This window comes from Chamaea fasciata, unplaced genomic scaffold (genome assembly GCF_029207755.1).
Source record: "Chamaea fasciata isolate MVZ Bird 193981 ecotype frontalis unplaced genomic scaffold, bChaFas1.0.hap1 SCAF_16, whole genome shotgun sequence".
In the NCBI taxonomy this organism is placed as follows: domain Eukaryota; kingdom Metazoa; phylum Chordata; class Aves; order Passeriformes; family Sylviidae; genus Chamaea; species Chamaea fasciata.
The window spans coordinates 1,968,432-1,992,554 of record NW_027094101.1 but is presented as its reverse complement, the minus strand read 5'-3'; the positions used below and the strand labels follow the sequence as shown (position 1 = coordinate 1,992,554).

At 36.5% G+C, this 24,123-nt stretch overlaps 1 protein-coding gene across 2 annotated transcripts in view; it reads left to right on the top strand.

Moving 5' to 3' along the window:
• Positions 1-24,123, top strand: part of SNX29 (sorting nexin 29) — a 97,538-nt gene that overhangs the window by 22,467 nt on the left and 50,948 nt on the right. For both annotated transcript variants that reach the window (XM_066198506.1, XM_066198507.1), the window contains 7 exons: positions 2,949-3,012; positions 4,255-4,383; positions 11,445-11,527; positions 14,408-14,514; positions 18,477-18,593; positions 19,396-19,451; positions 20,406-20,487. In XM_066198506.1, the coding sequence (XP_066054603.1) occupies positions 2,949-3,012; positions 4,255-4,383; positions 11,445-11,527; positions 14,408-14,514; positions 18,477-18,593; positions 19,396-19,451; positions 20,406-20,487 (638 nt within the window). The remainder of the gene's footprint in view (positions 1-2,948; positions 3,013-4,254; positions 4,384-11,444; positions 11,528-14,407; positions 14,515-18,476; positions 18,594-19,395; positions 19,452-20,405; positions 20,488-24,123) is intronic.

The following is a 24,123-nucleotide window of genomic DNA, read 5'->3' as shown; positions in this document are numbered from 1 at the left end:
ACTGGGGATGTTCTGACAGGTTTGAAGGGAACCTGCTGCAGTGTATGATACTAGATTTCCTTTGCATTCAGCTGACTGCTCTGATATGCTGATGAAATTTTTCAGGAAGCGTAAGTGAATGTAAGAAATTACAATTTTGGAAGTTTTAAATATACCTGAATTAAATAGGATGGTTTCTTTTTAGTTCTGCTCAGTTCCTTGCTTCAAAAAATCATGAAATTAAGGTTTCTGATTTTTTTCTTGGTAAATTTTTACTCATTTAATTACACAGTTAATGCTTTACTCTTTTGTATTTACTATGGATAGAGAGGTTAAAGAAGTGTTGGTGATAAATGCATAGTTCTTGTGTTTGTTTTGAGTAATTTATAGAAAATATGACTCCTTAATACTCATCACTTCAAGAAGAAGCAGCAGAGCTGTAGCCATGGAGCAATCTTGCTGGTCAGGTAGGCATGGGCTGGACCAGCCTTCTTGGAATTCTGGTCTCTTAGCCCGGACTGGTGGTTTGTGTTGATGCTTTCATCCACACCTCCACTGGTACCTGTAATTGAGCTAAATTAGCAAGAAATACTGAGTACAAAATGTGTTTGCATTTGTGGTCCTAAATTAAGCATTGATTCTTGCCCTATATGTGATAATGAAATTTGGAGTTTCTGCTTTGTTGTGTCTCTATAGTACTGTCAATTCCATGACTCTCAGAAAAACGAGGCAAATGGAAATAAATAAGCAATTTAAAGTCTTCTGTTTCAAGAGGCTTTTTTTCTTCCTCTTTTGTGCAAACCATGGTCTTTAGCAGAATCTTGCTTTTGTGCTCTGCATGTGTGTGGTGGAGAGAGGGGAGTGAGAAAAGATGGGATTTCAGGTCTCAACTCATGCAGAAGATTCTGGATGGAATAAGGAAAAGAAGATTAAGTTATTATACAAGTTAAGGTTACAATTTGAATAGGCTGGTAAAATTGAAATGATGAAGACAATTTATAATAGTTTAGCTGTATAAATGTTAATAAATCACTGCACATTAAAACCCTGAGTACACACACAGGCAGTTGCTGTAGAGTGGGGACCCTGTGAAAGTGCAGAGCCGTGTCTGAGCAGCAGCAGCTTTAATTTATTCAGAGTTAGAGACATAACAGCAACAACTTTGTTGATCGTGCACGATCATATTTTAATGGCCCACTTAAAATATTTAAAATGCCATCGACTTGATGTATCCTTGAGGAGGATTCTGAATTCAACATTCTAGTTCAAGATCTTTATTTTGTTACGGAGTGTTACTGTATAGAGAGCTTACTGTGGGTGCTTTTGCTTGTGTTGTTTATTTGTATGCTCCTCTAACACTTCTTGGATTATTCCATTTTCTTCTTCCCTAGAGCAATTGTTTATTTCACAGATAGGCTGATGGACTGTAGTCCCTTGTGCTAGTGTTTAATTCCCAGAAATTTCATTATTTCACTTCTAGTTTTCCTACACTATTTGGATTTTTTTTTTTTTTTAGGGTTGCAGAAGATATGCTAAGTTACTCTAGAAAACTGGTGGTTCTTTCTATGCTGAATTAATGAAGTGCAAACTCCCTCTAATGACCTACTGAAATGTTTCTTGCTCATGTAATTTAGCTCTTAATGTGTAATATGGGTATTATGGAATGGGCAGAAAAATGATCATCTACTTTCTCCCTGGCCAAAGACGCAGGAGTGTCTTGGAAAAAATCTTGCATGAAGAAATTTGGGTTGGCTGATTTCAAGTGATATGAGAACTTTGCTGAACCCTGCAGTCCTGCAAGGGTGGGGTTTATCTGCAGATTACCAAAGCCAGACTGGAATCATGATTCCTGCAGCATTGTCTGGTACATTTGGTTGACATAATCAAATCTTTTACATTTTATCCACTGCTAGAGTTTGTCAGACTCCATCTGGACCTTAGGACAATGTTAAGTTTTTTGTTAAATGTGTGAAAACTTCTGTAACTATAGAAAATATTAAGAAAGGTAATTGTGTGAACTGAATGTAAAGGGGAAAGAAGTTGTCCAATGGCTTTGCTTCCTTGAAGAAATCAAGTAACCAATTCCATTAGTATATCTTCAGTAAAAGCACACAAAATTTACTGGCATCTGCATTGAATACTTGCAGGACAGAGCTTGCTGATTTATTGCATATGCATATTTCACTGAAATGTTGGGAGGGATGTTTTAATATAACTGTATCCTTGTAGCACTCATAAAGTTACTGATTAGCATATGTGAAATGGTTAATGAAATTGTTTGAGCTGACACTTCTCTCTATGGTATTTGGCTGTTCTGGTGTCATGTTAAACCTAACCCAAAGGACATCTTCAAAAATTCTAAAATTCTGTCAGTTATTTTTTCTTTAAATTTTTATTCTTGATTTAATGACAGAAAGTATTTTTAAGGCATTTGTAAAAAATCGAAAGGATTTTATAGGAGGTGACAAGGTTCAGAAATCTCACCATCTTCAGGGCTGAACTTGTGAAGCAATGCCATGAGGAAGCAATGACATTATCTCTATTCCCATCTCCCTGTAGCAGTTACTTCCTGTGTCAGGATTTACAGCCAGGAGAAGAAGCAATTTGGAGAAGCTGAACAAGGAACAAACAGTGTATCTCATTAATAGGCATGTGGTGAAGAGGTGCATTCTGCCCTACATCTGGTGAAAACAAAACAGCTGCAACCACAGGCACACTTGTAAACATTTGTATTAAAGCCAGATGCAGACTAATTTGATTTGATCAATACTTCTGATGTGGTGTTAAATAACAACGCTTTTGAAAGATTGCTCGAATTAGTGATGAGATTAAGAGCATTTTTATGTGCTTTGCTGCATAGCTAATGGTGTTGGCATCATCTTAAGTGTGCTGCCTGTGCACATGACTTCTAGATCTGAAATGAGCAAAAATGTACACAGACATTAATCTTTTTTGTTCCTTCTTCTTAGATGAACTTCGTCAAGCTATCGTGGCCATGATGAATAGAAAGGATGAACTGGAAGAGCAGAATAGGTAGTTTGCTTTTTTTAGTCGAGAGGGACTGTAATTAAAAAAAAAAAATCTGTCCTCTAATAGAAGCTGTCCTTTCTGTAAAGCTGCACATACTATTTATGTAATCATTTTGATGTATATATTAATTTTTCTGCGAAAGGTTAACTTAATAATTCACTATTTAAATGTTGTGTTTTGAGGGCAAATTTTTGCTTTTAGTTTGAATCAGGTAGCTCTTTGTACCTTGGGAGCTTTGCAGTTGAAGTTTTTTCAAAACCAACCCTTATAGCCAGAAGATTCTGAAGCTCTCTTAAGATAGCTTTCCAAATGAGCAAAAGTTTCTCCTAATACAAATATTCCGAAAATTTCTGGTTTTTTCCTTGTGGTGAAGAAGTTATGTAGGATGGCTGACAATGTAATGCTGAAAGTGACTTTCATTTCTGACTGTCTTTATGTTCACTTGGGGCAAAATGATGATGTAAATGTCGAAATGTTCAGTTGCTTATATAAAATGCCATCAAACATACTTTGTATTTATTTAGTTTATTGAAACACATAGTTAGATGAATGAAAATACAAATGTATTCAGTGCTTTAGTGGGGCTATTTTGGTAATTCATATTTTCCTATCGGTATTCTGGGTTTTTTTAATGCTGAGCCTACCAACAGATCCTATTTTCCTTCCTCCTATTCTTCCCACTCCCATAATTGCAAGTTATTGCCTCATTCAGCTTTGTGGGCTTTTTTGGCAGAAGGACCAGGATGCTTTGGGTTTTACCATTATGCATCATGCTGACCTTTGCTATCTCATCAAGCGTTTTTTCACAGAGGTCTGTGGCAGTGCACTTGGCAGAGGCAAGAGCCCTGCCTGTCCTGCTATAAATATATTGCTTATAGATTATTCCCAAGATGTATGGACTTGCACTGAAGTACTGAAAACAGCTTACAAACTTTTTTAAAAAAGAAATTCTTCAACAAATTCTTTCTGCGTGCTGGTCCAGTAGATCCCGTAATAGGTTGTCCTTTGGGTTTGTTGACAAGATAGTGATACCAATTAATAGTCAGCATTTGCAACTGCTTTTTCCTTGTAGCTTTTCATATCTGTGTATAATCAAATCGGGTGAATTTGCTCAACTGAATAGTGAAATTTTAGGATGACGGCAGTGGTATCATTCAGGCAACCTCCTCTGTGATTCTTAGAGTGTACTCTAATTACCAGGTAGTGTGTGCAGTGTTCTAAAGAGAGGCTGTTGCCTTCCTGCAGATCCCTGCGGAATCTGCTTGATGCAGAGATGGAGCATTCTGCAGCACTGAGGCAGGAGATGGAGAACTGCAGAAGGAAGGTGGCAGAACAGGAAGAGCGCCATGCTGCAAAGGTCCAAGCCTTGGCACGGTAAGAAGTGCTGAAAATGCCTCAAAAAGTAACTGCAGGGGAACAAGGGAATAACAGAGTCTGAATGCAAGGGAAATCATTTTCCAGTAGCTAAGTTTGCAGAAGTGATTTAGGACTAAAATCCTATTTCAAGCAATAGCTGTTGCTAAACATTATCAACAAGTGAGTACCAAGCTCGGAAGTGGTGCAGCTGTTTTCCCCACAGCTCCAGAAAGGTCAGCTGGAACAGGTTTCTCAGGACCATTTCCAGTCAAGTTTTGAATATCTGCACAGATGGAGACTCCCCAGCCCCTTTGGGCAGCACTGTTGGCAGTGACTTGTTGGCAATGCTGTGCCTAGTGGGGCCCAGGCTGCTCTTGGCTTACTTTGCCATGGAGGGGTTGTTGAAGGCTCATGCTCAGCTGCCTGTCCCCCAGGGCTCCCAGATCTTCCTCCACACAGGTGTGTGCCAGCCCTCCAGCATTGCCTGGCTGTCCCAAGCTCTTTCTCCCCAAATGCAGGACTCTGCATTTACCCTTGTTGAACTTCACAGATATTTCTGAGTCCAGTTCTCCAGCCTGTCCCTGTCCCCCTGGATGGCAGCAGAGTTTCTCCTCCTCAGTTCTGTGTTTGTGACCTTGCTGAGGGTGTGCTCTGGCCCAGCATCCAGGTGATGTTAAGGTGTTAAACAGCTTTGGCCCCAGCATTGAGTTGCCCTCAGCTTGACTTCCTGTTGCAGTGAAACGGAAAGAATTTTAACCCTCTCCTTGTCTGAATGGGATTCAGTTTAAGGAAGACTTTTGAAGGTAAATGCTGCTGTAATAGTGTGATTTGCTTCTTACAATTCAAAATAAGCTCTAGAGTAACCATGATGTGTAAGATCTTGGGGGTGATTCATCTATATAGTAAACAAACAATCCAAGAGTTAAATAATCTGCCTTACCCAGAGAGAGGTGTTTGTTTTCTGCATGCACAGGCAGAGTGTGTTTAGTGTCAATCACAAAGTACCACAGCTGAGATTCCTTTAAGCTTTTTATTGCCTATTTGAAAATGATAAATATAAAGCTTTCTTAAAAATAAAGGTATTTAGGACACTACTAATTCTGCTTTTGATGGCACATCAAGCCAAACGACTTGCTTTGAGGGAGGGAGAGATATGAATAAGTGGGTTTGACGTTCCTGTGCTGTAAGGCAAGAGAGACAATGCAAATACTTCATCATTTAATATTCATGTTTCAGGTTATAGGAGTTGTATATTCATATTTCTTTGACTCACTTCCCCCACAGTTTTAGCATTTGCAGTGACATATGGGTGAATCAGATATTTGTCATGCACATACCTCTTTAAAGAATAGATAAGGAGCTTTTATAACCAGGCCTGAAAAGATGCTCACTTAGACTAATGAAGTATTTTTAAACAAGTCTGTGTAATTCCTCTTATTGCTTAATGGGTGCGTTGTGTTGATTGCTCTTCTGAAAGTCAGTTTGCCTTGTCATGTGATAAAAACCGTGTTGGGACCTGCTGGGGCATGAAAAATTCATGTGTCACCAGTTACTTTGGACTTGGGAGGCATTTCTTTAATGATTCATTGCAGCTCATCTTCTTACATCCTAACATAAGATACTTTGTGAGTAGTTTCTTTGGAATATTGGCTTTTTTTCTAAATTTTTTGGTTCACTTTGTATGCTGTAGATGCTGCTGCTGCAATAAGAGTAGTAATTTTTTTAAATAAATAATATTTTAAACCAAGAAGTTGAGCAAGCTGAATAATCTAAAGAATTTGAAGTAAAAAAAAAAGTTTGGAATTCCTTTGTGAATACTGCGTAATACACTAGGTGAGTAAGAGGAAACTGAGTTTCAGATAGTTTGAAGTAGTGAAATCTCCTGTTTCCCTTGAAAACAATTGATCACATGACCCGAGTAGAAAATTTTCCTCAGTTGTAATGTTCTGAATATTTTAAGGCAAGGGAAATCATTCAGTAACAATCTGACTGTTGTGATTTGATGAATGAATATTTTTCAGATTATGAGAGCTGATATTTGTGTGTGTCCCCAAAGCTCTTTTGAAGAATTTGACATAAATAGCTTCCTGAAGGCTTTGAGAACACAAATTTCAGTGACACATCAGTCAGTGCTGAAATGATGGCTTCTGGAAATCTGCAATTATTCAGCTGTTCTCCTGGACTCTCCCAAGAGTCTCTGGCCTCCTAGACAAAATGCTAGTTTACTGAGAGACATTTTCCCAAGTTTCCCAGTTTCTCTTTGAAAAATGGACAAAGTCTTAGGTCAGCTTAGTTGCAAATAATGGTAATCTCGTTGCTCCATGTGAAATACTTGAATAGCTCTTTCCTAACAGTTGTTATATTGTTCCAAAAGGAGCAGGCTCAGGTTCCACCTATTTGCTAGTCTTCTGATAGAACACACTCAGTAGTCTCTCTAGTATAATGTTGTTTCAGGGTTTTTTTGTTGAGGTTTTTTTTTTCTGTTGTTCTTGTCAATGAACCTTTCTCAAATTGCATGGACATATTGTGCCAGTGGCTTCTTGGCAATACTGAAGTTTTTTAATTGAGATTTTTCTGTTCTGTGTGGAATACTATTACATCTCTTTGCAAGGCAAAGGAATTTATTGAAGTTGACTGTGAAATTGGATAATCTCAGATTGCATATTCTTAGACTATATTCAGCAATGTTGGAGGAAAGCATATTACAAAGGACAGGCTTTGTAGCAAGAAAAGCAGATAGAGAAGATGAAAATGCACTGTGTGGGGAAATGAGGGATGAGAATTTGGCTCTACTTTATCTTCCAGTGCTACATACTTCCTGTTTACTGTAGAGTCTGTAACCTAATGTGCCTCCTCTGTCTACTGTCTGTATTGCTTAAACCACAGTGCTTTTGGATTTGGCATTTCTGTTATTCTGTTTTACAACATTTCTTTCACAGCCATAGCCCTTCAGTGATGGATGAAATGATGTGTGATACATCTTGAAATGATTCCGTCACTTCCCTTAAGCAGCTTCTTAGAGAGAGGAGCGCATCTCTTGTTCCTGCTTGTGAAAACTAATTTGAATATTCCTATATTAAATGACTTCTTCTTCCTGCTTAGTTAGTTGGTGACATGTCACAAGTCATCAGTAGCTCCTATACATGACAAAAAATACTGCAAGTGGAAGTCAGCCCATTTAATAAGGGACAAAGGAGCTTCCTAGAGGGAGCAGGAGGAAGAAGTGGATGAGGAAGAATATTTGGCAGCACGGCATCAGTGAGGGCAGGAGGAGGAGAAGCAGCTGCAGCCTGAGGAGGAGGAAGGGGAAGAACTAAACAAGGTGACAACCACCCAGCCTCCATCTCTGAGTGAGCCCCCAGCCAGGGCAAAGGTTTCAGTGGTGGCCCTGCTTCAGCTGCAGCCCCAGCCCATGACAAGCAGTGCAGTTTAGCACATTATTCCTCCATGCAGTTTCTTCTGGAGATTGGTTTTATTATGTAATCCCATTGTATTATATACAGTTCAACTTCCACTTCCATGAGTAACAATTAGAATTTGCCTGATTTAGTTGTATTTGATGACAATTAACTGTGATCTTGCATCTCCTAGTAGTAGAATCGTTCCGTTTAGAAGGCATCTCTGAAGTCCCATGGCTCAGCCCCTGCTTTAGATTCTACATATTGTAGCAGGACATTGTTTATTTCAATTAATTCTTAGTTCCTGCAGGTTCTTTTATTGTTTGGATATTTCATACCTTTATAGTATTTCTGAAAAATGTTTACTTTTTTATCAAAGCGCAGACATCTCTTGGATTCTTGTAGTTTGTTTGTTTTGTGTAATTTTTTTTTTTTTTTTAAATTTTCTCCAATGCTGAATTTAGGAATAAGACACTTTTCTAGAGTAAGCTTCATAGAAAGAATGAAAGAATTCAAAGAAAGAATTGCTAGAATCTGATATTTGTGCCAGAAGCTTAATTGCATTTAGGCTACTATACTTGAGATACATGAGAAATTACTCTTTTTCAAATTCTTACTATGCTCATTTCACAGAAGCCCTAGAGAATTTTTATATCATTTCCAAGAAGGAGATGAGGAGATGTGTGGTGGAGTTTTGTTTGGGTTTTTTTTTTGTTTGTTTTTTTTTTTGTTTTTTTTTTTTTCCTATTAAGATCTAAGAAAATAAAGTCCTATAAGGCCTCTTTGTCTGCAACAAAACCTGAGTGCTCTATGTTTGTTCCCTAGATGCAAAACAGGCAAGTACGTGTTTCCTAAATGCAAACTTGTTTTATGCTGCTGAAAAAAATTACCATTCTGACAGAAGTTTTGATTTTCTTTCAGACAGGGTTTCCTTAAATGCTAATTTTAAAATAATAAAATAAAGAGGAAGCATCATTATTTTTGATTCAAAAATAGGCAGGGAATTGAAGGTATTTGACAACTTACATTTAGTATATAATTGATCATTCCTATATATATGCTATAAAGCTTTATCAACAACACTCACTAGACCTGTGCTATTTGAGCAAAAAGAGTAATTTGTGGGAATACTACATTGCCATCCTCTGTCATTGTCATTTCCCCCTGTATCAGCTCATTTAACCATCTGTCTTTCAGCTTATTAAATGGAAGAAGTGATCAGGCAGGGAAATTTGTTATCACAGTGGTTTTGGAGAAGGATGTCCTTTTAGTGGTGCAGTTCTGCCTTTGTTTTCCTGGCTATTTCAGCTTGATTTCTTTTTCTTTTTCTTTTTTTTTTTTTTTCTTCTTCCTCTCTACCCTTTAACTTGTACTTACAGTCTTGTTGCTTATTCTTCAGCACAAGATGTGGAACTATTTGGAGCACTTTAAAGGTGCTGAAAACATTGTGTTGGTCTCTGGGCTCATTACAGGTGAACAGTTCTGCTTAGGTTAGTTGTTGTAGCTTGGATACACTGAAGGAGTACAGCAGGGCCTGCATACAGAGGCATTCAACATCCTTCAGTCTGCAGATCTGACCCTTAACTCCTGCACAGGAATTTCTCCTCCTCTGGAATTCTTGGTAGGAATATATCTGATAAAGTGCCTCTTGAACTCATTAAGGACTTTTTAAATATTACTAATTGTTTTTAAAATATGCTCTGATTAAAAGAACTATGTGAATTCATATACATCAGGATGGGCTCTCTTTGAAACCCAGCTCAATAGTACTAATGAGAGAGAGATGTCAAAGAATGAGAAGTAATAACCTGAAAAAAAGGCATATTAGAAAATTGTCACTGGGCCAAAGTATCCTGCTTTGAATTTCAGTCTTGTATCAAAAACCTTAAGTGAATTAAAGTCTTTGTCAACTTCATCTGTAAAATTGAAGTCCGTTTTAAGGCACAGTAGTAAAAAATGGATTTTTAAAAAAGCTGTCACAGTACTGACAGAAGGTACTGAGTCTATTCTCATATATAGAAATGAGGTGATGCATGCTTATTTCATAAGAATCCTTAATGCTCAGTAAATTGTAACTGTACACAGTTATTTTCATGCAGACATCCTTTCAGTTCTGGTAAGAAACCTTTTTGTTTAGCTGTCATGGAATTTTTTCATTAATTAATTAATTAAGTTTGTTTTAATAGAATATATAGGATGAAACTATGTTTTTAATTTTTTTTTTCCCTTAATCTGAATGTCAGCATCTATCTCTGGTGGAAAAACCGATTTGTTCTTTGTAGTCTCAGAAATGAAAAATATCATCAAATGCATAAAATCATCAAGGACTCTTAAAATTCGATTGTTGAGCAATCAATAGCCACTCAATTATTTAGCAACCTCCTACTAAAATGCTGAATAAAATTGAGGTAACAAAGTTCAGCAAACTGAATTGAAATCCATAGGAATGGGAATATTGTGCCAGTCAAAGTTCCCTATAGGAGCAGTGTAGCATTGCTCACAGCAGCAGTTTGTGTGAGTGTGTATATATATATATATATATATGTATATTTTGTGTGTTTATATCTAGTATAAGGATCATCAAACATACCTACATGTTTTTTTGAATATTTTAAATTCCTAAATAAATTCCAATTAATAAAATGACCTTTTTTTTTTTTTTTTGGTGTTTCATCTATTTGCAGCTTTCTGTGCTGTGTTCCAGGTTCCTTAGTGCCTGGAGCATGGCCTTGGCTGGCCCAAATTTCCTCCTCTCTCTAAAGGCTTGTGGCGTTCTCTGTGTGTTGTGCCGTGTTTGTGGAACCTACATATTTCTACCTTCATATTTTCTTAAAGAAGAATAAAAGTTGTTTGAATTCACAGTCTGGAAACACGTTTTTGTTACATTTCTTCAGTATAAACTTTTCTGTCATACTTGCTTAACTGAATGGACTTAGGCAGAAAATTGAATTTTCCGATACGTAATTTGTCAGCTTTTTTTAAAATCAATCAGTTGGAGCCCTTTTTATTTCTGCCCAAATATACGCTAAGGTGCTTAATGTTGTTAAGTGGAGCCATGGTAGTACCTGGTTTGAATTCTTGTGCACTCCAAAGAGAAGTGAGACAGGGACAGGCACTGAAATATGACAGCTGAAGGGATTAGCTAAATTTCTTGTCTCACGGTTTTCGTTTAGGAATGGTTTGTGGAAACTTTTGCCTTGAATATTGTTGCTGAAGTGCTGCCATTTTCTTACAATGATAAAGCCTGCTTCTAAATTTGCTTGCAATTGATGAAAATTAGTAAAATGATGATCTCATTTTACATTGGCCATTCTGAATTCCCTTGTGTAGTATCTTGTCCTTACGTTTTAGTTGATGGTTGATTTCGATAGACCGTGTAGTTTGTTTGCCATCAATATACCACAGTATAGAAATTCTAAGCTAAAAAATGGTTGGGAAGTGTTTGATTATGAGATAATCTGTTTCACTGATGTGTTTATGTGGTCCTGGAAAACTAATCTTCCTGCTACTCTGCTGCTGATGTATTATTTAATGTGTAAGGTTTTTTTTTCCTTGCATCATGGTGGCACAACTTAGGTAAAGCTCATCATAACAGAATCTGTTTGTTTCCATTGAAAAGGACTTTTCATCTGTTTTGAGAGAACAATAATATTTATTTATTCTGTTTTTTTTTATCAATAGAGAAAATGAGGTGCTCAAAGTGCAGCTTAAGAAGTACGTAGGAGCTGTCCAGATGCTCAGAAGAGAAGGTCAAACAGTGGAAGGTAAGGATAAAATACAGGGGAAAGGAATCCATACACAGGTTTTGTCTTTCTGTATGCTGTCATTGAGGGAGTAATATCTCCCAAAAGTGAAAATACCATATTTGATGTATTTTCCTGTTTAGAAAAACACCGATGTAGATTTTTATACTCATTTTTACAGATAATTTTCTGGTAGCTGAGGTGATCTTACTTTTTTTCAGTAAGAAATTTTCCAGAAAAAGCTGTCAGGTGAAAATTTAGCTTAAATAAAAATCTGTGAATTGATGTGATACTGGAATATAAAAATAAATTAATCTCTAGATTATACTGTTGTTTTGGAGATCAGTATTTGCAGACTGTTTGAAATAGACTCTGTACTGAGTAGTAATGATCAGATTTTATATGTGAAAGAAACTGAGTGAAGTTACCAGCAGTTTTACCTGTTTGTCTTTTCTGGTCTGTGATAGAAGCATCCATGAGGGGCTAAAATGGTGTCTTGATTCTAAATCCTCTCCTGGTGGGATCTGGATTTCCACTCGTTACAGAAGGTGTTCAAAGAGCTGAGAGGGATTTTCACAAATTGGCACCATCTGTCTAATTTTTTAAATTGTGAATATTTTGGTCGTATAAGTGGCTGTATGAATGAATACTGCTGTTCTTTAGGGTTAGCCACTGTACTTCTCTGGGGTTTCAAAGCTTCATTCATCCCTAAAAGGATATTTGTTAGTGAGAACACATGTTTTTACTTCCGACTTTGCTGGAGTGTAGTGATTCATATTAGGAATTATTCACGAAAAGCATGGCTTAGGCTTCCTATAATAGCAGAAATTATCCTTCATTAGGTAGTGACAGTTTCCACGAAGAGTATAATTATAGGAAAAGAAAAAAAAAATATTCCTAGGCTAGCTATATTCCACTGTGTTAAAATTATGCAGATTAGTGAGTGATAAGAATAGAAACTGAGTAGGATGGTCAGATTTTATAGATGAAAAAGTGGGATGGAACAGTACCAACATTTCTAAAAATGAGCACACATATGCTTTATGCTGGAAAGATATTTAATCCATCCACAGTAATTTTCTATAATATTTATCACCAGTGAGCAGAATAAATTTCAGCTACATGCAATATTTATAATAAAATTTTCTTACATTCTAACTTCACGTGTTGAATTTCTGTAAAACTAAATTTTTTTCCTTAGCTGCCATTGAAAATTTAGGTAAAATTTTAGTAGTACTGAGGTCTCTGACTCAAAAAACATAAGCATGTAAACAATCCCTGAGAACTGCTGCAAAAAAGGAGTGAAACATAAGGAGTTTATTCTTTTACCAGATTTATAGAAACTATTGCACCCATGGTTTGTATATGTAATGAGTAATTTTAATTATAATTAATCTTCTGAATGGTATGAAAACAAAAGTCTTAAATGCATTGTAGATTTTAGAATACAATTTTTCTGTGGCTCTGTTTTGAAAGAGAATAAATCTGCCTTCTGCTGTTATTTTTATCACTATAAATAATGAAGACTCTACATGTTTGCTACAATAATCAGATCAAATGCTATTGAGTACAGCTTTTAAATAGTTTCCTAAAATAATAAATGAAACTCAGCTTGATACTTTGCCTTGTGGAGACTTAAAAAGGCCTAAAAACCCCACTCAGCAAATGCAATTATAAATAAATTACCCAAAAGTCAGAACTATCAGCTTTCAAAATGAGTGATCACTGCTGTAGCCTGGGCTGTTGGATATTGGTATTTAAATATTTAATAAATGAGCATCTTGATTTCTCAGCCATCAGCAGGAGTTGGCTCTGTACCATTTTTTAAACCTGCTTAGATAGAATATTTATATAAAAATGCTGATCTTAGAGGTCTGGCTGAAGAACTTGAAGCAACATTTAGAAGAAAAAGATCTTAAAATAGCTTTCAAATTCACTTTAATAATAATAAACTTCTAAATTCTTCCCCAAAGCAAGAATCAGTCCTTAGACTTAAGAATATTTAGTCAGATAAATTATGGTCTTTCCTGTGACCTTTCAGTGGTTGTATATATTGTTCAGATTTTGGAGAATGGTGAAATCATTTGTTCAACTTCTCTTCTGTTAGGGCATTACTTTTGTGTGTTAGCTTGTTTTCTTAGAAATTCATGAGCTATGAGGAAAAGTTGAATTGGATTTTGTGGAACTTGGAGGAGATTTACTCAGAATAGGCCTTAAAGTGATCTTCAAATATGTAAATAGTTTTCATTCACTACAGATAAAAGAAGAAGTAATGGGTTGACATAGCAGGTGAAGGAAGTTTGATTGGCTATCAGGAAAACCTTTGTGAAAAGAATACCTAAATTTAAATAGGTTGTGCAGGGAAGCATGTTATCTCCCTTCTTGGAAGTTTTTAGGAAGAAATCAGACAATTAACTGTCAGGAATGGAATAATTCCAGCTGATTCTGCTTGATGCAAAATCATGAAATACTGCATGCAGTGTTCATTCTCAGCCCTATTTTCTGTAATTTCTATGATGTGTAAGCAGTTTGTGCAAGTAATATGAAAAGATATTTTAGAAACCCAGTAAAAAAAAGGCTTAAAGGAGAAGTGTAAGCTTAGTTTTAGAAGACTTCAGGCAGGAATTGCAGGTACTGCAAATATTAGACAACTCTAGTCACAGAACAGCCAAATGCTTTTGGTTGACATTTTTCACTGTTAAGATTCCAGTCTAAATATTTCTTACAAAAAAAAAAGGGTCCCTGCAGCATCTGTATTTTGGTACTTGTAATAGTGTTTAATATTATGGTCTGTTCCAGTGTTTTTAATAACTGTTTCTTATAGAGCTATTATTTCTAAACAGGCTGTCTTGGATGTTTATGGAATTCGACTCTTTAATTTGAGGTGTCTCTTTGTTATAGTTCTGCCAAACATTTGGAGCACTGATGGTGAATTTACAATTCCAGAGCAAAAGCAAGTAGAAAACAATGAAGAACTGGCCAGCTCTTATGAAAGGAAATTGATTGAGGTAAAGTTTGTACTGCACAGATCTTATGGAACTGTAATTGTAAAACAAGGTTTGACGCTTAAATAGTTTCTTTGCTTAGTTATTTTTTTCCCTCAGGAATGTGAAAGATAAATCCGATTTTTTTTCTTTAAAAATAAAAAAACCTCAGATAATTAAAAGTACTTTTCCTAACAGGGTTACACTTTTATATGCTGACATTTGAATGAAGGTTTAAATGAATAAGCAAGTTTCTTCAGGTTTTAACTGCTGGTAGTGAAGTTGAAACCATCACAGACAATAGATTTGAGGTTTTGTGTAAGTTACATAATTACAGGCATGGCTGTGTTGGCAGAGGAGCTTTATTTAAGGTCAGGACATAGTGAAATCTGTGGCTTTTTCTGTGCTTTCATGATGGTTTTTGATTGCAAAACATGTTTCATTTTTGTATTGCTTATTGAATGCTGCAGTAAGGAAATGGCTGATACAAGCTACTACTACTGCTGATATGGTCATGGTAGAAAAAGTTCCTAAGGCAAGATTTACTTTTGAGATTAATGTAAAATCCATTAAAGAAAAAGAGAAAATTGATTAGGGTTTCATCCTAAATTTGAATGCAAATTATTTTTAAGACAAAAGTAATGAAATTTAGTATCTAATTGTAATGAAATATTAGTATCTAATACCCATATCTGCTATCAAATATTAAAAGAACATTTTTATAAAAAGTAAAACAATTCTCTATATCTTTCTCTTGCCCAAAATACCCTGAAACTGGATACCCACATTAACTGTTTAACATGAAGATGACTAAAAATGCAGGTCATGGATCAAAATCTTCATACAGTTCTTCTAAAACATTCATACTTGGTTATCCTATTCTCATAGGACCATGTGAACCTAATTCTCTCCCTAATGCTTACTTTTGGTTGAGTTCTTCTGACTCCTTCCCTCTGTTCTGTGCAGTTTGTTCTGCGTGCTCAGGAGTTTGTTGCTGACACTTCTGAGTTTGTGGCAATGTCAGTGTTGACAAGCCCTGGATAATTAAAAGTACTTTTCCTAACAGGGAAAGCTTTCTTGCCAGTGATATTGGGAAGAGGGGGACTACATCTGTTGCATTTATTAGTCTCCAACAGTATCTTCACATACTCCAAACAGGATGTCACCCCTGTGACAACTCTTTTTTAAGGTTCTGAGCGTGACAAACAGTGTCAGTCTCAGTAACCACTGGTAGGACTGGACACAATTGACAAAAACTTCTATGAAGTCTTAGTTGCAAACGGTATTAAAAAAAAAATCTTGGGTTCAAATAAAACACTCTGGAAGAAAATTCCTATTTTTTTATTGTAGCAAGTTTTAATTTATTTTATTTTTATTGTTGCATTGTTGTTAAATGTCTTTTTCTCTATCTAGAAATGTGTCTTCCAAGATAGATTGTACTATTAGATGCTTAGTGAAGCATTCCTAGCCTGTTTTAAGTGAACTGCTTGGTCCTTTGCTGTGAAACATGAAGTGATGTTTTCTTTGTCATTTCTCTGGAGACTGCTCTTGAGTGTGGTCATGCTGGGCAGTGTAACTACAGTACTCTCAGGCACTTAGGTTTTCTTCTGACAACTGCGAAGAGTTCTCTTAGTGTGGAGCCTCAAGTGTTTATTTTAGCCTCACTTGACCTTCGTGAGGAGGGTTTGGGTTCTTTAAACTGTTTTCTTGTATGGGAAGGAGCAAATCTCAATGATCCTCTGTCCAAGGGGAACTTAGCTTATCGATCCTTTATTTTTTTGCTTCAAGCATATTGTTATGAAGAAAAACAGCTGTGAAGATGACTGAAGTCCCAGCAGGGAAATTTATTGCTTAAGCTGCATTGTGGATTGAGTAAAGAAAGATGTGGTTCTATGAAAATGTAACTGAAAGGATATAGTTATAAGGAGACCTCTTTATTGTTTTAGCAGACTTTGATGCAGGAAAAATTAAAGAAACTTAAATTAATACTGTTATTCATTGCTCCTTTTGATTTGCTGTGATGGTAACGTATTTTTCTTTGACAAGGAAAAGTATTGAAGTAAGTTACTTGCTAATAAGTGATACCTGCCAGTTGTCCTTTTGATAATACAGAACAAGTGATTTGGTGTTTTATTTGCTGTTAAATTTCCTTTTTATTATTTAACTTTGCTAGGGATACTTATAAATTTTTGCATTACATGTAGTGTTTTGAGAGAGTTGTTGAATTTACATATTAATTGAGTCTGCAAGTAGAAAGTTATTTCAAGGACATCTAAATCAGAGAGCTACAAAATAGTCACATATCAGTGTGGATTTTGTTCTTGTGATAAAATCAAACATGTTTTCAAATAAGCAAACCACTGAGATTTGTATCCACTCGTAAATTTTGATACTGCTTTTGATAACCAGCAGTATTGCAGCTTTTCTCTGTGAATTTGCAACTAGTTGTGTGCTGTATCTCTGTACCTGAAATGCAAGGAAGTTCTGCCTACCTGCCCACGCTATGTGGAATTACCAGTTGACCTGTTAATATTAACCTGGTATTCTTAAATGTTACACCACCCACTTTACATGGGAATCAGTGGTTAAGCTAGTATGGAAAATGATTTATCAAGAGTTAATAGTATTACGTTATTGTTTTCTCTAGTATATCGTTGGTGTAGTTTCGCTCTCTTTTGCATATATGTTACAGTGATGAATTACTGGATTTGGAGGGCTCCCTCTAATATAAAAAGAAATTGGAAAAGAATGCTTGAAGTTCACCCCCAGAAATTTTTTTTTATTTTTATTTTTAACCAATGGTGTCAGATTCTGGCTTGTCAAAATGAAGCTGTTTTTTTCTGTTTGCTTTGATTCTGTGAAGGATGCAGGTTTGTGTGGAACAAAGCACAAAATCAAACACAGGCACTAAATTAAACTGAATTCAGCTGTTTTATTTTGGGGAACTTCCCTGGGGAAGAGAGAGAAGGCAGGGTAATCCAAGGAAAGAAAATAGTGAAATTCACAGATAGTAAAGAACTGCTTCCAGAAGGGAAACTATGAACTCTTAAGAGACTTGGCAGTAGTTCCAGTCCCTGTGCTATTGTTGAGGTGCCTGGATTGAAGTTCATGTTGTTCAGCTGTGCCTTCATGCTGTTCCCCTGCTGCCTTTGCTGTTCTGCAGCTCTGGACAGGAATATGAGGAGGAGGAAATTCCAGGCGTTGCTGTGGCTGAGGAACAGGTTTAACCATGCTGCTGGGGCAGCGCAATTGGAGGGGCCCAGCAGTGCCCACTGTATTCATCTGACTGCTGGAACTTTCCATCCTCCTCACTCCCCCAGCCCCTGGCACTTTCAGAACATCCTGCATCACTTGCTGCTCTCTTGATTTAACATGCAGAGCACAGCCACAGCCACACTCAGTGCCCAGAGAGGCCACTCTGTTTACCTGTGAGAACAACCTGTGCCATTGCCTGACTCTGGTATTTAGACTCTTCTGACCTCCCACAGATTTGCCTGGAGCGATTGACTTCTACCTCCGATCCTATTAAAACTCCCCAACTAAGAGTGAAGAATACATCACTTATGAATTATTGACGAAGTTTAATGCAGTTTGTGCATTTTGCAGTACTCCCAGTTCAAAATGCTGTGATTAGTTTGTACCTGTTGAGTGCTGCATCCATCAAAGAATTAAACTGAGAACAGAGGGCAATGAGTGTTTTATTGAAATCAGTTGTCATGTGATTTTGAGTGATAGGAACAAAATTTGACATGAAGTTGTAGTTTTTCCTATTCAATTCCATATCAAAACTACATTTCAAGGCATGAGTCAAAATTATAGCAATATCTGTTCTTAATGATCTGTTCAAACGAATGCGTTAGCAGTACTTGGAGAGTATGGTAAAAATAAGTTGATATACATGTGAGAAATTACATGGTGGGATTGGGTTTTTTCCCCCCAATTCAGAACACAATTATTCCTTGGCTTGGCTTTGCTTTGCTTTGCAGGTGGCTGAAATGCATGGGGAGCTGATTGAATTCAATGAGAGGCTGCACCGTGCTCTGATGGCCAAGGAAGCTCTGGTGTTCCAGATGAGACAAGAGCTAATTGATCTGAGAGGGCCGGTGAGTGTTTGGTTATTGCACTGCAGAATATCCCTCTGCAATAGGCTCAAACATGCTACTCATGATGAAATATCTATTGGCTTGTAAGGAATAACAGATCTGTGAAGAATTGGCTTTGCACAACTCCTTTCCTCTTAACTATTTTAGATTATACTTTACATTTTACATTTGCCTTTTAAAGGAAAGAGGATACCTTTTTATGTTTATTCTAGCTATAAACTAAGGTAAAAAGCTCTTTCTGTTTCAGTTCTAAATGCTCTTGCAAGCTGGTTTTCTAATAACTGCTACTTCCCTTGATTCTGCAGGTCCATCATTGCATCATTATGAACTTTGGTACTTATATAATGTTTTATAAGAGCACAGCTGAAATAAAATGCCCACATGTCCTTCCCTTAATGGCATACTGGTTGTAAAAAAAGTGTTCAGTAGGTTTTATGGGCTTTGTATTTTCCCATAAATTGCTTGTACACACAAAACACTTTGTTGTAGTATCCTTTGCTCATAAAGTCCTAATAATGATGCTCTTTCCTGCATTTTCTTTATCTTTCAGAATTACATGCTTTTACAAACCCCACATTGTTTCTTTCAAAATTGCAGCAAACTCTAACATAAAGGACTCACAAGGGTGACATGTTCACAATCCTCTTGCTGGATTTTTTTTTTTTTATTGCTTGTCAGTAATAGTCTTTATTGGTATTTATAAAATTGGATGTTGAATTGTAATTTCCATATAATATTATGCTTTCTTAATTGAAAACATAATAGCCACTGTGTGGAAATTATTTCTGTTTTGTAAATATAGGTCCCCGGAGATTTGAGTCAAACATCTGAAGATCAGAGTTTGTCAGATTTTGAAATGTAAGTTTCATAATTCACAAATTTTTCTCTTCATACTGTCTGTGGGAAAGGAGAATAAGCAAACAGATTCAATAATTTGCTTTTCCTGTATTATTTCCAATAACTGCTTAGCTGTGGTGTTCCATTATTAAAAAGTATGGAGAGCTGCACAGTCCATGCCCCAGTGTAGTTAATAATGCCGAACTCAAGGAGTTTAGATTTAGGAAGATTCCCTTGGAGTACTTTTTAAGTGCCCTGGGTCTTGGTATTCTGCCAAAGCACCAAGAAGTTCCTGGGTTTAGTGCTTTGGGTTTGATGGGTGCTGGTTGCTATTCATCATGTGATGGATTTCCTCGTTTTTACAGAATAGCTCCTAATCAGTGCTTACGAAAAACCCCCAAATCCCCACAAACAACCCACCCCAGATCATTCTAGACTGTTGTGATTTGGAATTTTGCCTTTAGTAGTCAAACTAATGAATCTTGCTTTTGTGGATGAGGGGTTTAAAATGTAGCTGATGTGTTTGAATCATAGAAATTTGGAGATGGATGACAAAGAGTGGATGGAAACGGCTTCTGCATAATTGTGCACTGCTCTTCTGTTATTTAATGAACTTTACCTGAGGCTTGTGGCTGAAAATGTTGAATTTGTTGAAGTGAATAATTTTTGCTTCATGTGTATAATCAAATGTTATCAAATGCATGCTGTGAAAAAAAACCAAAACAACCCAAACCCCAGAAAACCTGCAGAAGGAATTTTTTCAGTTGGGTCAGTTTTAGGGAACATTTTTAGATTCAGAACATGTAAAAAGTTCAGGCAGAACTCCAATTTTTCTGTTACTTCATTTGAAATTTAAAGTTTCTTTGTTGATCACTTTGATCATTATCTAAATCACTGCATGTAGTTGCTTTGCAATTCTTATACATAAATATGATTCCCTATTTTAAGTTGTTTTTTTTTTTTTCTTCTCTGCAGATCAAATCGTGCTCTTATTAATGTTTGGATTCCCTCAGTCTTTCTGCGTGGAAAAGCTGCCAATGCATTCCATGTTTATCAGGTGAGTGAGCCAGCTTAACAGGGATTTGGTGTTTAAGTTTCTGACTGAAATAGCACATTTTAATAATTTAAAGCTCTCCGTATAATTTCATTAGAGATCAGCTAATGAGCAGCAGCACTAGCTTCATATATATTCATCCACAGGATTGTGTTGATTATTCAAATAGCATATTTTGAGGGTTGTCTTTTAGTAGTTTAATACTTAAAAAGCATGCTAATGAGATGACTCTGTTGGTCAGGAAGTGTAACAATTCAATATTAATCAGTGATACCTTCTTCAGTGTGCATGTACATGTTTCACTTCAGTTTTGGGGATAACAACAACAACCAGAAACATTGCTTGACAGACAGACAGATGGGGTTTGTTGTAGTAGCTCACTTGAAAACATCTTGAATAATGAAACAATTCTTCACTGTGTTATTGAACGTGCTCACATTGTGTTCTGCCTCAGGCAGGTCTGAATTTAGGGGTTTGTGCTCCAGCCTTACTTGTAGTTGAAGCATTGGAATTTTATACTGTTCTTTGATTCCTGTATTCTTGGTTTCAGAGCAGTGACATCCTCCATGGACAGAATGGCAGGGTGAACTTCAAACACTTTCTAATGTGCTGTCCCAGGCTGTTTGTATTTCTTTATTTGTGGATTGTTAGCAGCTGCAAAATTTCTCCACTTTTGTTTCAGCCACATGCACTTAGTTCTGAACCAGATTGCAGAAGCTGTTAACATTCCTCTCGCTCTGAATGATGTTTTTTTGTAGAATTTTGAATCATTTATGAAGTGTTGGCAGGTAGTTGAAAAATACAGGAAAATATCCACCTTTTGGCCAGTCAAAGACAATGAAAAATAAGACTTGAGGTAATGGAAAGAAAAGCCACCAGGATGGGAACAGTTAGTAATTTGTTCAAAAACATTGAATAATCAATCAAATTGAGATGCACAGGTGTGTGAAAACCTAACTTGTTGACAAGTGTAATTATTTTTGTCTTTCTGGCTTTCACATATTTCTCCACTCTGCTGTTAGTGGCTACACATTCTCAAACCCAGACACAAGTCTGCCAGCACAGAAATTCTTAAAAGCATCAATATCTCACCCCACCTGTTACTCTAATGATGTTGCAGTTCCATGTCTAAACCACTACAGTCTTTTAATAATTAACAGAAAAAGCAAGCAGGAATTACCTGTAGAAATGACTTAAAACTTCTATAATTCTTGTTAAACTTTGATCGTGGCACCTGTTGAGCTCTTTTCTTATGGAAGAATACATGAATATCATTCCTACCAGTTTTTGGTCTCAGTAACAGGAGTGTCACTGCCCCTGTGCATGTGAAAAAGAAGTGTTTTCCCAAATAGACTTGCCCAACTGTGGTGAAACATTTGAAGTGAGTGGCACCTCTCTGATCAATTATACAGGCATGTACTTGCTGAATATATATTTTACATTTTATAGTGACCAGGAAAGCATTGATTTAGAAAACTTCAGAATAGCTTCAATAACAGCACAGTGTGTTCATCTTATTACATCTCTGCCAAAACATGTGCTCCTGATTACAGAGAATTTGATTCAGTGTTGAAATAGTGGAAGAGGATATTTACCAGGCTACCAGTATGTCCTAAACAGACCCAGACTGGGAGTCCAATTAGGATAAATGATTGAGCTCATTTCTGACAGTCCTTTTATTCATAGTAAACTGCCTTATTTTTACTGCCTTACCATTTATGTCTCCAGTGGCCGAAAATTAAAATGCATGTATAACTCTTTGTATCAGCTACATGAGAAAGAACTTGTGGTATATCAATATGAAGGAAAGTAGCAACATTGCAGAATGTTGCTGTGAGTGAGATTCTTACCAATACCTTCTGTAGTTCACATTTCTCTGGGAGAACTTGTGTGAAGAGATGTAAAAACTGGTTTTTGGTTGTGCTGGTTAATGCTGAGAAAAAGACATCAAATGAACTTTGGAAAAAGCTAAAGTGTGCCAGCTAGAACAGACAAAGTTCAAAATTTTGGTTTGGTTAAGCATGATTTTTAGATATGCTAAATACTACTTGTGACTGTACTTAAAGGTAATTAGAAATTAGCCCTCAGGCGCTTAACCCGACTGAAAATCAGATCATACATGTGATACTATCAAGGTAAAGTGTTGCTACTAACTGAGGGTTCTACAAAAGGGCATGAGCCTTGGCCCTTGCTTTTCCAAAGGCAGTTCATGTGAGTGTATTTCTGAGATGCCTTGATCTCCTCTGCATTTTCTATTATTAGAAAGCTAAAGAGATTGTCCTTCTCTCCCCTCCTCTGATGAGCCACCTTGTTAACCTTTGCTGGTTTGGAGTTGTGTGTCTCTGGAGCACTTCACTTGATGGAGAGGGCAGGACTGTGCCAGGGGAGAGTTGCTATTTCACACTTATTGCTGATGCGCTTTAGAATTGTTGTGCCTCTTCTGTCCCTTTTTGCTTAGAAATAGGTATTTTGTAGCAGAAAATAAACTGCTGTGTACATATCACTTGCCTTGGAAATGGCCAGAAGAGGGTGGAAACAACTGCAGAGCATCTCAAGTAGTTTGGAAAATTATGAACCCATCAGTTCCACACTGTCTGTTTTCTGTTTTCATGGATTTAAAAAAACTTTTGAAGAATATAAGAATTAGGAGAAATAAATATCGGTTGCTGTGCCTCTTCGAAATCATTGGCAATTTTGCACTTGTGCTTCTTAAACTAGGAAAAGAAATTAAAGACAGGTTCATTTGCGTATCAGGAAGGCCTGACCTGGACAGGTTAAGAATAGAATCCTGCAAGAGTTTTCTTATTGTGCTTGCGGTTTAAAATTTAATTGTATGTTTTTAAATTTAATGTAGATTTGCAATGCTGTTTTGAAGGGCATTTCAAAGCATTTCTTCCTGTGTCACATTGACATCTGTTTTGGATATTCAAAATCAGTGCATTTTTCATCCTTAAAAAAACCCAAATGTTGCTCTTCAGTAAATACAGCAGGAAAAGTTTCCAGCACCAGCATACTTGTCACATAATTTCAACCATCAAATAGTTTCTTTAATTTCTGTTAAGGATTAAGGATTCTGGACAAGCGCAGAAATAAGACTGTGGACTCTGAAAGCAAGCAGCATTTTATAATGAATCCTATTAGATGTGGAAATTTCAATCAGACCTCTGTATTTGTAGAGTTACACTGCGCTCTTGCAGTAATGTCGAACTGGCAGAATTAACTGGTTATGAATCTTAAGGATTTCAAAACAAGCTCTGGAAACGTAGCCAAATTTTATGCTCAATTTGAATGGCTGAGTTCAAGGGGACAGTTGTGAGCAGCAGATAATTCAGTGCCCCAGTTTAGCACTATCTGTTACTGTCTTAAAAATTAACAGAGCTGTGGATCCGTATCATCCAACTCTGGATGTTACAACAATTAGAGGGTGTATAAATTTTAGGGGAAAAGCTATTTAGAACTGGATGTGCACTTTAGTGCAGTTATTGAGTTCAATTAAAATTGTTTTTTCACTTGTCTTCTCAGAATATAAAATAGTTACAGAAAAATGCATATTTTATAATCTCTGTTCACCATGGAGTTGTTATGAGTTATTCTCATTCTGGATTATTCCTTGTGGAGAATAGCAGACTGTCTGTTTTA